We start from the raw sequence: 15,972 nt of genomic DNA, 5'->3' as shown, positions 1-15,972 counted from the left end.
AATCAGTTACGAGATAATTTTTTTTACAAAATTTTAGATACGTTCTTCCAATTCTGCGTGAAAAACCTAAAGAAAGCATGTGGAGGAGCAGAAATATCATGTTTTTCAGTCAGGTTTGTTACAGAATATTCACTAAAAAATCTTAAAATGCTGTCTCTGCAACACAATCTACGAAATTTGATACATTAATGCCTTTCTTGTTTTTGTTTGCAGAAACTTTATCGCTTTATCAACTGTGTGGAGCTTGTGTCGCCTCACCACGCTGCCAGGGAATTGGTTCATACTATACGACAAGGACAAATCACCAGCTTATTTCAGAAGAGCATCAAAAGGGTTTGTGATTTTGTTTTGTTCTATCTATTGTTACTTATCTATGTGGAACCCTTAATGACTTACTGGTTATTGTAGTTTTATCAATAGGTCTAAAGTGATGAAGTTTATTTTGCTTTTACTTGTTTTTCAGCTCTGTTGTATACAGCCAACCCAACAAAAACTGTCAAATCATAAATAACTTGTAATGTTTGCAGAAATTTCTTTTATCTTGATAATAATGATTTCTTTTGAGCTTTGCTTGTCTGACAAGATATTTTTCATTATCATTGTTCCAGAAGGAACACGAACAACGCCGACGAAGAAAAAGTAAAGCACAGTTCTTCGAAATGATTCAGGAGATTCGCAGGTGAGTTTTGCAGTATACAGAGTGTCAGTTTTGAAACCATTTGCACTATTGGTAAGTTAGGAATTCTTCAAATTTTATTAAGGTGTCTAAATAACACATTATATTGGGGTAGATGGTTTTTAAATTGACACTGCATATTGTCTGTAAAGTTCCTCTACAGCATACACTGCTTTAAAACACAATACATCATCTATACAAATGTACACTAAACTCTAGACAAATGACTCAATAGTATAGAAACTTTGCAGACTCAGTATGGTTTAATAAAAGAGCAAAGTTACCTCCTTAAGTGTAGTAATATTCGCAGGCAGCAACAGCAGGAAGAGACTCAGCCTCATTTGGAAGCACTCACTGAAGTGGATTCGGAATATAACAGTCCAGAAGAGAAAAAATCGAGACTTAGTCCTAATATTTTAAGAAGGTAAGTAATGTAAATACCACAAAAATATATATAAAGAGAGTAGGGTAACACCAAACCTACAGAAACGTAAAAAAGTCCAATATATTTTAACAAACACACTACTTTTACTTAATAAACTAAAGCAACAACATTGGTGATCCATGATTATATTCAGAAACAACGTTGTTTATATGACTTGTAGAAAATGATCAAAAAAATACCAAATTTTCCATCTTTGTCTCTTAATATAACAAATTCACTAATTTATTCTCTATTTTTAAGTAGTTCTTTATTACTAGAATGTTATATTTCACCAAAAAAATAAATATTACTTATTATCCACTTAGTCCGTCTGAAACCAGGTAAGAAATTAGACAAAAAATAACAAAAACTAGAAGTGATTTTAGTATAAAAAAATAATAAAATCGTAAAAAATACTATACGAACTGAATCGTTATCGAGTTGTTGGACTTTAGGGTTGCTGTTATTAGCTCGTTGGCTGCTGCTTGTGCTCTTAACTGACGATTTAGAGCCATTATTTTGTAATTTGGTCGTAATTTTAACTCCCGGAAACTGGGGAGACTAAGCTTGGTTAATAGAGCTATGCAATCATGTACTTGGAGATTTATTTGATTTACTGGGCTGCTAATACGTATTAAAACTAGTGGCAATTTTTAGATACGTGCTTCAAGTAGAGTAGCTTGTAATGTGAGTTTATCAAATCTGATTCACAGAACTTTTTTACGAAGCAGTCCGAAATCCGACAACGAGGGAAAAGTAAAGTCTCCTACCGGTTTGTTTGGAAAACAGTTGTTTAGTCCTAGAAGCAAAAAAGCTAAGAGTTCAAACTCCTTAAATGTTCGAAGGTAATTGTCCATGTTTTTCTTTGGTTTGGTTGTTATTTTGTTTGCTTTTAGATTTAGTACAGACAGCGTGTTTAACTCGGAAACCCCAGCTGACAGAAGTGCAAGCATAGGGAGAAGGCTAAGTAAAGACGCCTCCACATTTCTCAACACATCACCTCCGGATATTAACAGCAGGCGTTCAAGTTATTTGGATATTATCAGCACAGGCAGCAAACTTTCAGGTGATCACTATTCTAAAAAAATTTCTATAGGAATCTAAACTTTGTTGTAATAAATTGAAACTTTGACGACTAAACTTTTCATTTTTTTATCTACAGGCAAAAGCCCGGTTCTTTCTATAGAAAATATTTCTGACTGCGGATCGACAAAATCAGCGGAGCCGATACGAAAACTTTCAGATTGCGAGAGTATCGGCAAAAAACTTGCCACTCTGCCGAAATATCAAGGGTCATTTGACAAAACTAAGCTTCAGCCGCAATATAGTCTTACCTTAGGAAAAAGCGACGAAACTTTAACAAACACTGAAAAACCGATACCGGTCACAGCTGCGAAAAGTTTTAATAGTATCGACAAGTTGGATCAGAAAAGCAATTTATCGGACGATGAAATTGCCAAGAGTCGAAAAAACATTATAAATCAGTTGCAGGTTCGATCATTCCCATTTGGTTTGGTTTATCAATTATTTTAACTCATAATACAATTTAGACGGAGTTGAAAGCCAAAACGAAGAAACAGTATAGTGTGGACAGTACCAGACCGGCTTATAGTCCTAATCCCCAAATACGTATTCAAGTGGAGGATATTGATGGTATGGAGAAAGTTACTCCAAAAAGAAATCCTCCACTAGCAAAAACCACAAGAACTAAAACCAGGTTGAATATTAAGTTTAACCACTTAAAAAAAAAAGTAATATTTCTTGGTTACAGGCATCAAAGTTTGGGTGATCCAACTCAAAATCCACTTATTCCGGAGAAAACAAAACGAAACAAGCTTCAGGAAGCGTCGAAATCGTTAGATAGTGCAGAGTCATCATCTTCGAAAGTGAAAACTAGATCCAGATCCAGGTCAAGGCATCTCGATGAAGACGATTTGCCACCTGCACCACCTCCTCCTAATTGTTCTCCTAGAAATTCCGTTGGTAAGATTTAGAAAATATGTGGAATATGATAATAATAAATTATTCTGTATATTTTTGAGTTCAAAATAGAGATTTTATCTCTTTTTTAGTATAAGTGCCATATCACATCCTCATTTTAATCATGGAAGTGATTCACGAATACATTTTTTCAGGTTCAACTGTTCGAGGCTTAAAAGAACCAACTTAAGGGTAAAACAGTAGAAAACCCCCCCCGCCCCTCTAGTTGCACTTATTTGTTATTAAATCGCCTGCTTGATGTTCTTTCAATTTATTGTTTAAAACTTTGATAATTAATTATATCATTAACCCCAAGTTTAAAGAGTCAATTGTATCAGTATTATGGTAATCATTTATTTAACATAGAAGTATTACATTTGACTCTTTAATTCACAATTTAATAATTATTTACCAATAATAAGTGAACCTTCTTACCAAAGCATGATGTGAATTCAAAAATTGATTGAATATTTTTTTCCATCCTAACCCTTTTCGTCTTTTCCAACTCATCGTATCAGCTTTGTGACTTTTTTCAAGAATTTTTATTTCAGGGAAATCTCCGCTCGATCGGTTATCAAAAGACGACCTGGTCAAACTGTGGAGAAGTTCAGAATCTGAGCTAAGAAGCCATTTATTAAAGGCTATAAGAGACAAAGAAGAGCCTACGGATCCGACTTGAAGTTAGTTTTGTTGTTTAGAACGAACATACATTTCGATTTAGGCGGCAAGTCAACCGTCTGAAACTTGAACATCATTACGAATTGATGATGTTAATTAGGAGTAATTAGAAGTAATATTGGTACCTACATTTCAAGGCCTTAGCGTGTACAGTGATATTTTACTAAACGACCATTGAGTAAGGAATTGCGAATAAGAATTCCTTTTTCGTAAAAAAAAAGTTAATTATCGGAAAAAAATTGAGATTGCCTGAAACTCTTTTAGTACACTACTGCCAAAATATATTAGAACTATTTGAGGGAATGAAGAAACAAAGTCTTATGCATTTTTATTGATAACTAAAACGATTCTTAAATGAAATGTGCTTTTAAAATAATAGATAAACTATAGGCTGTATATTATTACTGTTATGCACGGATTTCTATTTACACTCATTCTGTACATATAAAAGTCTGGTTCCTTCCCGAAAACATTTTATTGATCTCTTAGCGTTAATTGATTCATACTAATGCATTTCTAAAAGCAAAAAAGGGTGTGTGAAAAGATGGGTCCAACAATAAATAGGAATAGCCTGGACGGCCGTGGGAATTTGAATACTCTATATATCTTTCAGTTAAGTCCATTATAATGTGAGTCAATTTAACTAAGGCTTTTCTCCGTCTAACGTTTTAGAGAGTATATAGGCGTCATTCGATTTTATCCTACTGTTGATATTTTAGAGTTTATTGCACGATATTATATTACAGTAAGGCTCTAATATAGGATGTAATTTAAAACTGTTTACTTTTAACATTCAGCTAGTGCTAAGTCACAACATTTTTCCACCTAAAAAGGAAATTGAATAATATAAGCACATTGTTATAAGGAAATTTAAAACACCAAAGTTCAGACACACTCTAACCAAATATGCAGTTAATACACAAAATAAAAACGCACAAAGTATAGTAATTATTATCAAAGAAATAACCAGTAAGTTTTACCCCTTTAATGATCTTTGAACTTGTTACTGAAATTAATTTTGTAAAACAATAGAACTTATCAGGGCTGGTATTTTGAGTACCGACTAACTTCTTATTGGGTAAATTATACAGTCAGACAGGTTAACTGATACTGAAAATACTAACCCTTACTTATTACGCAATATTGTTCGTTAAATCAAATAATAAGTGTTAAAAATCCGAAAAATTTAAAGGAAAATTAGTTGAGTATAGATTATTAGTGGTTCGCAGACAAATAATTAAAATTAAAATGCCTTATCATATTTACAATTATTTGAAATCAGTCAGTGGCACTGCTTGCACAAGTTTGTTTTTTAATTGTAACAAAATGTATTGATTTGTTGCAGTTGTGTTCGAGATCTATTATTAAACAAAGCTTTCTTAAACACATTTTAAAAGTTTTACTACAAAATACATACCATGTATAACGATTTTATAATCATTTCACTATCAATTACTTCCCTAAAGCAATTTTAAGGCATACGTCTGTTAGAATACTTGATAGTTGTACAAATTTGTAAATAAACATTTAGGTTATTCGGAGAAAAATTTGTAAATTTTAGATAATTTAAAACGATTTATTGTTGAAAAAAATATAATGATCTTAGAAACTTTGTGTTTTATTCCAATTTAATGTCAAATAGAGTTAAGTATTCCCTACTTTTAAGTGTAAATAAAGTAACGTAATTTAATTAATCGAAAGATATGTCTGAAGAAAATAACGTAACATCAATAAGACATAATTATTTATTACTTTGTAGATTGTTCATCAGAAACTGTCATCAGTTTTTCAAAGGATAGGAAACTGTAATTTTTTGAGAAAGAAAGACAAGATATTTTATTACTTGTCAAAATCAACTAAAACAAATGATGTACGAATACGAATTTTATTAATAAATAAAAATACAATGTTGTTTTCACATTATTCCTGTAACTAATACTTTGTCATTTCCTATTCTTAGTTATTAGCATATAGAAAAATCCAAGTATTCTTCATTTGGTATATCAGTTACACCGCTTTTTGGACATAGCTTAATTTCTTGCCTAAAACGTTTGCTTGCATTATGACTTTTACCTTAAAAGCTACATTTTTACTTGTATTTTGTATTGCTGTTAATACTTTGAATAACAATGCTTTCAACCGGAATTGATTTCTGACAGTTTATCAGACAAAAGGAGTTGGATTTATCCTTCCAGCCCACTTTGGCTTCGATTATTTGACCCATTTCTGGTACGCCTGCGTAAAACACAAAACTATTGTCCCCACCTGGTTTAAAGTCCCTAAAATAAACAGTTTAGTAACTTTTGCATTGTCTGTCATGTAAATGTTGTTTAACCTGGGAGCCAACATTGATGACTTAGTCAAGAAGTGGGTTTTGTCTATTAAAAAAAAGTCAAAAGACCCAAAATATCTGGATTTGGTGCCCTTTATTTGTACAGTCACACGATACTGGAATACTAATCAAAAACAGTGGTTTTAATTGAATTGATTAGTGGAACAAAAAAGCTTACAACAATATGGACGACTTGAAGCTGTTTGCAAGTAGTATGAACCATTGTTAGACTCTTTATAGGAAACCAGTCCAAATGTTCGGCAATTATGTCGACAATCAGTGCATTTGCCCTGTAGATTAAATTATTTCCAACTGAAACGTATTTTCATTACACTCACCTGTCGAAAATCCATGTAGCTACCACATTTTATCCCTAAAAACGTACATTCTTCCACCTCTAACGACTCAATATAGTACTTGAAAGCTCGTTTATGACTACAACCTGGCAACACTTCTCCTTCATTTAACATGGCCCTGGTCACTGACAAGAGATCGTAACTCATTTGAGAACTAGGACAACCAGGTTGACTTTCTGCGTTGTTAATAAAAAAATCTGTATGTCCAAACAGTTCCATTGAGCCTTGACTCTCATCTACAAACTGATTTTAAAGCCATTTTTCACGCAATGTAAGCAAAAACGTACATTCCAAGCCATCTGTGTGTAAAACTTCCACGTAAGAAGCATCCGAAGAATCTAGTTTGACATGATGAGGCATTTTCTGGAATCGTGGTCCACTTGGATCAAGTCCTGATAATAATTTTCCTTTTATGGTTTATTGGAGTTTAAGGTATTTGTTAACTAACCTGTTATTTTCTTAGGTTTTATGTCATGTCCAACGTATCCAGCAATATGAGCACCCACTCCATGGCCAATAAGGTGAACTTGTTCAAACGTAAGTTCGTGCTTCTCCTGTTAATTCCTGATATTCTTCAATTGTTAACGAAAGCAATGGTACAACTTACTAACTTTTAAGAACTTGAGAAAGTAGATAATTTCCAAAGCCACTACTCTAGCATTGGCTATAGCTTGATCGTATGGAGGCCCTGCTCCTGCATGCCAGTCTACTGAAACTATGTTGCACTTTTTGGTTCTAGATTTGAAGATTTTAGAAATGTGCTGAAAATTTGCCGTTAAAGTGAAAAATGGTAAATGTTGTTTCAGTTTTATACTCTAATCCAGCCAGAATATCCTGAACTAGTGAAATCATGTATCAACACAAACAAAAAGATACCTTTAGTAAAGCCAGCACTTTCTAACGACTCTGTGCTACTAGTCACTACTTGAGTGAATATTTCATTCTACAACAAAACCAGAACTATAAAAGCACAATTATTTAATGGTATGCTTACTTTAATTTCATCAGTTCGGTTTTTTCGGATAAGAACAAATTCAGTTTGGATCACATTACGATCTGATGGTTTCAAATTAACTGGTCTGTATCGTTTATGAAACCAACTACGGTCGGCACTCACACAGCCTAATTCGCCAAAGCATTTCGTAAAAGTATCTGCAAAAGTCCAGTAGAACTAATGTTTAAAGTTTAAATTATTAACGTCACCTATCCCTTCAACATTCACATCCGTCGTAGTGATTAGGCCTTCATCCAACTCGGTTTTTGTGTCTGAGCTTGCAGTAACAAATATGGGAATTTTAAGTGTTAATAAAATGCAAATAATAGATGTGAGCATTTGGAAAAAGAATAATTTTCAAGTGAAACATGACAGTTGTTTAATAGTTTGACATTATGTCAAAACATTATTGAACCTATGTAAATCTCCAGTTTGATAATTCATAAATAATTTCTTGCAGTGCAATGCAAAGCTTTTGAGATTCGCTGGAAGATTGTAATTAAAGAAAACAAACATACTAAATTACGGCTATATATTACAGCTGAATTCATCTTACATAAATGTGCGATAACATAGAAACAATTGATTTATCATAACAATAATTATAATATTTTCATAGCATAGACTTTTGTTAGTCTTTATATTTTATGATTTTTAGAAACAACACGTAAAAATAAATTTTAAAAAGGTGGAAACGAAACAAAAATACAAAAGTGCAGCTTCTTCATTTTGTCCAATTCTAAATAAAGCTCCTTGTCTGAATTTTCCACATTCTAGTACTATTTAACGTCCCTAACTATAACGACTATTTACATCTCACATTTATTTGACTTTCCAAATTAATTACACAGATTAATACGTTACATATAGCTCTTAAGCTTCTAGAATACATAATGACTGCCTTTTAGGCCTAAGATATGTTATGTAAAACAAGTTAAAGATTTACAAATCAGTTTAACCCATCTGGGGAAAAATATATTATAATATTATGACATAACAATAGTAGGATTAAGAATTGCAGCTTAACTGGATGGGATCTATTAAATGTTAAAAATACACTAGTAACAACATTTTGTTAATTAATTTTGTATTCCTTGATGTCTTTCAAAGCCAATTTTACCAAGGCATGTAGGTACCATTTTAAACCTTTATTGTCACTAGTTTGTTATAAATAATTTTTTTTAGCAAATGGACTGAAGAACAAAAATAATAATTATCATGCTAGTTACTCACGTATTGTTCACATTAAGCGGTTTACAGATTGTTGCTTTACTTTAATTAACAACATTGATTTGACCAATTTGATAAAGCGAACATTCTGCAACCAACATCGCTTCACCTATACCTACAAAAGCGTACAAAACATAGACCAAAAATCACTATTCAAAGCGAATATTTTATGAACTATTCCTAATAAACCGGATTGTTTTAACATGTTTCAGGATCGTACCAAATATACAGGTTATTTTAAATATTTTCCTAATATTGACGTGTTTATTTCTTAACAATAGTAGTAATATGGTATAACATGAGGATGGGAAACTGTAGATTACGTTTAATCAGAATTATTATCTAGCTTTAGCTAATGTTTATTTTTTCCTTTATTCCATATACATCCATTTAAAGTTCTAATTTTGTTTAATCACAAGCTGTCCTAAAGCAAGTTGAGCTATGGAAAGAAGTTGTTTTTAAAAAGGACGGGGATGACTTCATTTTTTATTACAACATATAAAGAAATCCTGTACCAAAGCCAGAAATGGTCCAGAAAGTTTAGCGTGGAGGATATTGATAATCCTTACGCATATTTCGTTGAATGTTCGTTACATTCATTTGATTGAACTGTTTAAGGTAACGCTTTAGGAATTCCACCAAACTAATGATCGGGTTTGTTAAACTAATGACTTTTGTGGAATTTCAGTCAGTCTCATCAGAAAAATTCTATAAGTTTACCAAAGTGGTCGATGGTATTTAGGAAATTCACTTGACTTTCAATTCATTTTGTAAATCTAAGTTTAGCAGTTAAACCTAGCTTCACAAGGACATAAATCGTTATCAGGCAGTTATATTACGTAATGATAAACGTCGAAATAGTATTTAGCACAGTGATTGTTAAAACTAATGCTAAAGGTTTGTCCACACATATTGTTTGCTATCAAGATTGTAACAGAAAATATTTTTAAACAGAATAAGTAAAACTTAAATGCTATTAACAGTTGCAGTTGCCAGTTTGAGATCCCTGAGGAGCATCGGTGAGACGTTGCCCTTTTCCACTTCCTGACATTAAGGTCGGATCTGTATCTAAACTGTCCGACATCTTGTCGCAAATTATATCAACTAGACGCTCAAAAACGGCCTACAAGAATTATTTAGTAAAATCACAGAAAATCGTAGCAAGAAATATTATGTACTTCACACAATATTACATTTAATAAAACATTGAAAACACATTAATTACCTTAACGTTGATATTTTGTTTGGCGCTTGTTTCGTAAAACTCCACACCCAATTGTTCGGCAAGCTGTTTTCCTCTCTCAAAACTAATTACTCTATCGTCCTCCATATCACATTTGTTTCCCACCAGGATCACCTGAGCGTTATCCCACGAATACGTTTTAATTTGCGTTACCCTGGAATTTGACACGCCTTTAGTATGCAAATTTACTCAATTTTGCGTTGATGAAACCGTTTGAAGCATTTATATAAGCTATTTTTTCCCAGGAAACTCACCAGTCCTGAACACTGTTAAAGGATTCTTCGTTGGTAATATCATACATTAGAATAAAACCCATTGCTCCTCTATAGTAAGCTGTAGTGATGGTTCTGTAACGTTCTTGACCGGCTGTATCCTGAAAAAAAATGTGTTAATTATAGTGTGAATCATTGTGATTTTGAAATCATACCCAAATTTGCAATTTCACTCTTTTGTCATGTCGAAACACTGTTTTAACTTTGAAGTCAATTCCAACTGTGCTGACAAAGGCTGATGTAAAGCTGTCATCAGCATATCGAAATAAAAACGATGTTTTTCCTACTGAGCTATTTCCGATGATGAGCAGCTTGAACATGTAATCGAAGTTTTGATCCGCAGCGTCTTTTTGCCATTTTGGATCAGTTCCAGCCATCTGCAAAACCATCAGTTAAGTACGTTTCAAGCCAATCATCTTGAGTATAGTTTAAACAACTTTTAATACTCTGTGCTAATAAAGTTATTGATTTGTTACTTCTAGGCTACGGGTTATAAGCATGAGAACCTGCCAGATGGGTGCATAATATCGACGTTTTGTATTAAAACTACGACGAAAAGCGTCGTTAATAAAAACAGGGTTTTAGAGCAAATTTAAACCACTTTCTGCTCAAAAGCCGTTGGATAGCCCTGCCACTTACGTTGTACTCTGTGAAGTATCCTAATGGAATTTCCACCCAGGATAGAAACCGAGAGCGCTGTTTCCTTAATTCAAATTGCCCATCTGCTCCTAATGAATTTCATTTTATTATAACCATACTCATTTAAATAAAAACAAAATAAATTCACCAGTTTTCTGCATATCAAAAATTCTGTGAAAATTAACACAAACAATACGTGGAACCTTGTAAACCTTACGGGTGCACTGACTGTACGTACAAAATTGTCATTGTAACCATTCGAATGTTAATTTGCTCGATAAATGCTCGCTATCTGTTTCAATTTCCTACAGTATTAGATTTAACACTAACTTTGCCAGCAAAATGAGTTAGTTGATTTTAGGACAGTCACAAGAACGATAAAAGTTTTACTCTGTCGTGTCTAGAAATATTCAGCACAAAAGCAAATTTCTAGTTGGGTACGTGAAAGTTTTTATTAAAACTGTTCCAATACCTAATAATTTTAAAATGTCTCTGCTTTTAGAGATGTTAATAAAATAATTCCATTTAATTAGTCAACAATTAAATTATTTAAAAGGCGGGTGATATCAAGTACAAATCCAATGGCATTACTGCCTTAATTTTGTAAATAGCTTAGTAATGCGCTATTTACTGATTTAAAGTCAACCTGAAATTCAGTAACAAATAATACTAGAAATGCTAAATATCTGGACACAATAGATAATATAAAACTTTTGCCCAAAAAATAGCAATTAATTTAAAACACTTCTCTTAGTCTTGCAAAATTTAACAAAATGAAACATTTAAAGGAATATTGATTAAATTGAATATACATCCAATACCTCACAAAATGTCGTTATTGGAAAAGTTTTAATTCAACGCACACAGGCAGATTTAGCAAAAATGTATTTTAAGTGAACAAACTTTAGGTTTAAAAAAGAAACTAAAGAAAAAAACTAATGTATGCACATATTTTAACCAAGGACACAGTGTGGCTCAAAGAGTATAATTAATGAATTTTCCAAAAGCATGTCAAGTTCTCGCGCATCGTCTTTTTAGGTCAAATATTGCGGTCAATGTTTGAACATATTCAGTAAAAGAATTTGATATGAGCATTAATATTTTAGAAAAGCTGGATTCACCTGACACGCAATTTACAAATTGATTCCAAGGAGACTACTAAATTGTTAATAAATTTTAGCTCCTTTGTTTTGAAACAATGAAAATTTTATGTCAAATCAGCATAACTTTTCAGTACTCACAATCCAACGTTTAATCGCAAACTGATGTAATTGTATTGAAAAACAGATACATTTAATCAATGGATGGCGTTAACAGTGTGGGTGTTTACAAGTTGGATAACAAAACGATGTTTTTACTTACATTTGCTATAATTCAACTAGCTAGAATACAACGTTTCTTTTTGTACGAAAGCTTCAATCCCTGAATGAAACCGAACGCAAATTCTGCACAAAACAACCGAAATTTTCCGGAGGTTTTTTCCGAACAAAACTGGGATAACTGGCGGGGACTTTTGCTCGTTCGCCCGAAATCGATCAGCTGCTCAGCTTCAAGCTTCATGGAAAGGCCTCGCTCGGGAAAATCGATAAGCTGACGAAGGAGGGAAGGTAGAAAGCGGGAAAATTAAACTTTATATCAGATATACTAAATATTTGGTGGTGGATAATTCCAATATAGTGAAATGTTGAGACAGAATACCACTGTATTTAATCCTCTAGAATATTCGTTTCATTCAAGTAATACCAATTGAAATACTTTTGCTGTGAACTCAACTACATATTTTAGAATCGTTTTTAATGAGATTTGTGATGCTTGATTATGGGTGGACCAAAAAAGTACTTTTTTCATAAACTGACTGCACATTGCGACATCTGTCCACCTTTGCAAAAGAACACAATACTGATTCAACCAATATCGATTTCAGAAAGAAGTAGTAGTCCATTTTCTTTCAGTGGAGTCGCAGGAGTACGAAAGGAAGGAAATGACAAACAGTCTTCTCCACAATACTTTTATTATGACCTTAGATGGTAAGGTCTGCTCGACAAGTTTCGGTCATATAAATGACCATCTTCAGGAGCTCAAATCAGTCGACCAATGTGACTACTGTCTTTTTACAAGGGGAGAGACAGAGAGACCCATGTTATGACGAAATAGTGAAATTAACAAAGTTAAATAGGTGAACAAAGCTCATTATGGAGAAAAATAACTATAGCACATTAAATCAAAAAATTAATTAAAATTAAACATAAACTTAAAACTAGACCCATTTAGGGCTGGGTGAGACCCTAGGGGGGAAAAAAAGAGCTTAACACTTGTGCACCATCCACCGAAAAATGTTTGATGTCTGTTTCATCGCCTTTTCGGTGGATGGTGCACAAGTGTTAAGCTCTTTTTTTCCCCCCTAGGGTCTCACCCAGCCCTAAATGGGTCTAGTTTTAAGTTTATGTTTAATTTTAATTAATTTTTTGATTTAATGTGCTATAGTTATTTTTCTCCATAATGAGCTTTGTTCACCTATTTAACTTTGTTAATTTCACTATTTCGTCATAACATGGGTCTCTCTGTCTCTCCCCTTGTAAAAAGACAGTAGTCACATTGGTCGACTGATTTGAGCTCCTGAAGATGGTCATTTATATGACCGAAACTTGTCGAGCAGACCTTACCATCTAAGGTCATAATAAAAGTATTGTGGAGAAGACTGTTTGTCATTTCCTTCCTTTCGTACAATATCGATTTGCTGATCCGCACAGCTTAAATAAGTTGTTGCAGTAAAACTCAAACAGATGGCTCTTGAATGGCAGTTATGGATTTCTGGAGTAAAATCTTTGAAAATGTAATGAAAAGTTCATGTGTAACTTCATCAATCTCTGTTACTTTTGAAATTAAATTAGTGACCGAGATTTCCATGAAATATCAAGTTATGTACTTTTTCCATCTGGATAATTCCTTGTAAACATACATCTCTGTGTTTTATTGAGTCTTTTTGGGCTCATAATTATAGTTACAAAATGCCAATCAAAATGTAGTGGCAAGTTAACCATTAATAAAGTGTCGAGCCTGTTGTTTCACCTTTAGACAAAATTAGAATTCTAGTTTCTGTTCTTATTCATACCCTTTACTCCCTGATAGGACTTGGTCCTCAATGAACTTTCCTCCTATTAAAGGCACTGTAAATGCAAGCCACCCCAGTATATCTGTGTAATTTCATTTCGGTCAACGAATTTTCACCCTTATCCAAAGCTAATTCGGGCGAAACTCACAGTGTAAGGGCTTGCCAATTTAGGTTTATTGGTCTAGTCAGTCCTTTGAAAATGTTTCATTGATGATAGTTGATACTGTGACAAATCTTTGACAAAGGCAAAAGTCTTGGAACATAAGTATGGTAAATATCAAAGGATTTGCATGAGATAACAAAGATGAATAGGAAGAGCATAAATCCAGCTAAAAGTCCTTAACCGAATCCGCAAAGTTTTTGGGATTTAACTTATTTACGTGATGGAATCATAGTGTCAGACAACTTTTAAGCTAATGCATGTTTTTCGGTGTTAACTAGTTCTATACACTTTTTTCATACTAAAGTGTCTTCATATATCACAAGTTCATGCGATGTATCCAGCTTCCGCTTTTCTTGCTTCTAAATAATGAAATTCTATTCTATGATGCAGACGTTGCCATGTCATCGACCCTCTAGAAAATTTACTGGCTTTTATTTCCAGTTTGTAGCAACTTTTAACCCTTCTTCCTCTTATTTCTGTGAGAATTAAAAAAAAGTAATTTCTATTGGTTTTCTACTGTAGTAGTTTCTGCTGTTTCAATTTAGCGAATTCTACGGCTTCATTTTGGTTCAACAGCTCATAATTACACTTAACAAATCCCCTTAGGAGTTTGACAACCGGACTAGTGCTCTATAGCATTGTTTAACTTCGAAGCAATAAACTTTACCTTTCCTATTTGGATGTGAATTATGCATAGCAAACTTAACCAAGTGGATTTTGCTTAGAGAAATCGGATAATCGTATTTTTACTTCATCTTGAAGTCTAGGAACTCTAGTTTTTATTTGGTGATTTTGAACCTCTAAAGAATTTTGTTAATTAAACTGGTAACAGCACTGTAGAATCTCTGTGAGCTTATTTTTGTAAAAATCAGTAAAAAGTATGGTATTTGACATAACGAGCTTCTACTCATAATAAACTAACCCATGAGTGGTTAACCGTATAAGTTTAATCCAAAAGGGTCTAAAGTTTACTTACATAAATCGGATCAGAATGGGACCACATTTTCGTAAATTTTAGGGATAAATATAAATTTCGAGCAAATTCTGCCTTGATACATTTAATTGAAATTTTATGTAAACTAAACAGCAAAATCCTTTTGTGCAGCGGAAATTTTAATAAACCTTACCTCTATTCCTTTCCTTTTTAATCTGGTTGTTGTGACGTACATTCGTACACAAATAGAGGGAATATTAACGTAAATAGAACACTTTGTAGAAATAGAATAATCTCACCTTTTATAAAATAACATTTAATTTATAGAATTGAATATGTCAATTCAAATTGAAATATTTTATTTCTGGAGTGAATTTTAATATTGACTGATCGTTAATACGTAATTTGTTTGGCACAGAAACTTCAGTGATTAATAATCCCTCTACCTTTCAGCTTAAGTTTAAAAAAGTTTTTGGGGTCATAAACTTTCCAGGATCAGGAAATATACTAATCAGATTGTTAGGATGCTTAAGTTGAGATTTTGAAGATTACGGTAAAGGATGTTTTGATGAAAATGCTAATGATGTTTATCATTCTTAGAAAAAAATATTATTTTTAGAAACTCAGTTTTAGAGTTGTGAAGTAAGTCATTGTTTTATTGTATTTTGGTGCTTTTGAATTAAATTCATTAAATTTTCTTGAATACGTCCTTTGTAGTTTTTTACGTGACGAAAATCTGGGTGTAACTATTTAATTAACTTGACGAACTGAAATTATTTGTATTTGTACTTTTTTTTAGCTAAACCACCTTGTATATGTATGTTTGCATTCAGCGTAGCCAAACAGCAACTTTTCATTGCCCGTATAATTTACGTTTTGTAAATCTATTGGTAATAAAACTAATACGAGGAAAACCCCGCATTAAAAACACAGACCACA

At 32.8% G+C, this 15,972-nt stretch overlaps 3 protein-coding genes across 14 annotated transcripts in view; 1 reads left to right on the top strand and 2 right to left on the bottom strand.

The window, feature by feature from the left end:
• Positions 1-5,367, top strand: part of LOC145727912 (uncharacterized) — a 38,474-nt gene extending 33,107 nt beyond the window's left edge. The window contains exons 14-24 of one of the 9 annotated variants that reach the window (XM_081977770.1): positions 38-113; positions 214-333; positions 609-679; positions 987-1,100; positions 1,427-1,441; positions 1,829-1,945; positions 1,997-2,166; positions 2,263-2,591; positions 2,651-2,817; positions 2,872-3,083; positions 3,632-5,367. In XM_081977770.1, coding sequence (XP_081833896.1) covers positions 38-113; positions 214-333; positions 609-679; positions 987-1,100; positions 1,427-1,441; positions 1,829-1,945; positions 1,997-2,166; positions 2,263-2,591; positions 2,651-2,817; positions 2,872-3,083; positions 3,632-3,759 — 1,519 coding nt within the window. In that variant the 3' untranslated portion in view covers positions 3,760-5,367. Of the gene's footprint in view, positions 1-37; positions 114-213; positions 334-608; positions 680-974; positions 1,101-1,426; positions 1,442-1,813; positions 1,946-1,996; positions 2,167-2,262; positions 2,592-2,650; positions 2,818-2,871; positions 3,084-3,235; positions 3,273-3,631 lie in introns of all 9 variants that reach the window. The other 8 variants (XM_081977767.1, XM_081977774.1, XM_081977773.1 and 5 more) reach the window with 8 other exon arrangements.
• A 262-nt stretch (positions 5,368-5,629) lies between these two features.
• LOC145728542 (pancreatic lipase-related protein 2-like) lies at positions 5,630-7,843 on the bottom strand. The gene is made up of 11 exons (XM_081978872.1): positions 7,650-7,843; positions 7,441-7,598; positions 7,261-7,389; positions 7,058-7,207; positions 6,895-7,000; positions 6,734-6,838; positions 6,429-6,682; positions 6,269-6,380; positions 6,094-6,214; positions 5,852-6,037; positions 5,630-5,800 (listed from the first exon to the last, which is right to left on the bottom strand). The coding sequence occupies exons 1-11, from the start codon at positions 7,777-7,779 to the stop codon at positions 5,722-5,724; spliced, it is 1,530 nt and encodes a 509-aa protein (XP_081834998.1). The 5' UTR covers positions 7,780-7,843; the 3' UTR covers positions 5,630-5,721.
• Positions 7,844-7,957: 114 nt separating this feature from the next.
• On the bottom strand, positions 7,958-12,371 carry Rab3 (RAS oncogene family member Rab3). Of its 4 annotated transcripts, none has more exons than XM_081978878.1 (6): positions 12,187-12,371; positions 10,825-10,913; positions 10,341-10,562; positions 10,168-10,286; positions 9,896-10,067; positions 7,958-9,793 (listed from the first exon to the last, which is right to left on the bottom strand). In XM_081978878.1, the coding sequence occupies exons 3-6, from the start codon at positions 10,560-10,562 to the stop codon at positions 9,647-9,649; spliced, it is 660 nt and encodes a 219-aa protein (XP_081835004.1). In that variant the 5' UTR covers positions 10,825-10,913; positions 12,187-12,371; the 3' UTR covers positions 7,958-9,646. The 4 variants fall into 4 exon arrangements, with proteins under 4 accessions (XP_081835004.1, XP_081835001.1, XP_081835002.1 ...); XM_081978875.1 differs by lacking the exon at positions 12,187-12,371 and adding an exon at positions 10,973-11,127; XM_081978876.1 differs by lacking the exon at positions 12,187-12,371 and adding an exon at positions 10,973-11,104 and having other exon boundaries at positions 10,825-10,907.
• Between the last annotated feature and the right edge of the window lie 3,601 nt (positions 12,372-15,972).

This window comes from Ips typographus, linkage group LG4, assembly GCF_016097725.1.
Source record: "Ips typographus isolate SLU linkage group LG4, UJ_Ityp_2.0, whole genome shotgun sequence".
In the NCBI taxonomy this organism is placed as follows: Eukaryota; Metazoa; Arthropoda; class Insecta; order Coleoptera; family Curculionidae; genus Ips; species Ips typographus.
Note: the sequence above shows the minus strand (reverse complement) of the source record. Positions and strands in the feature narration are given on the sequence as shown.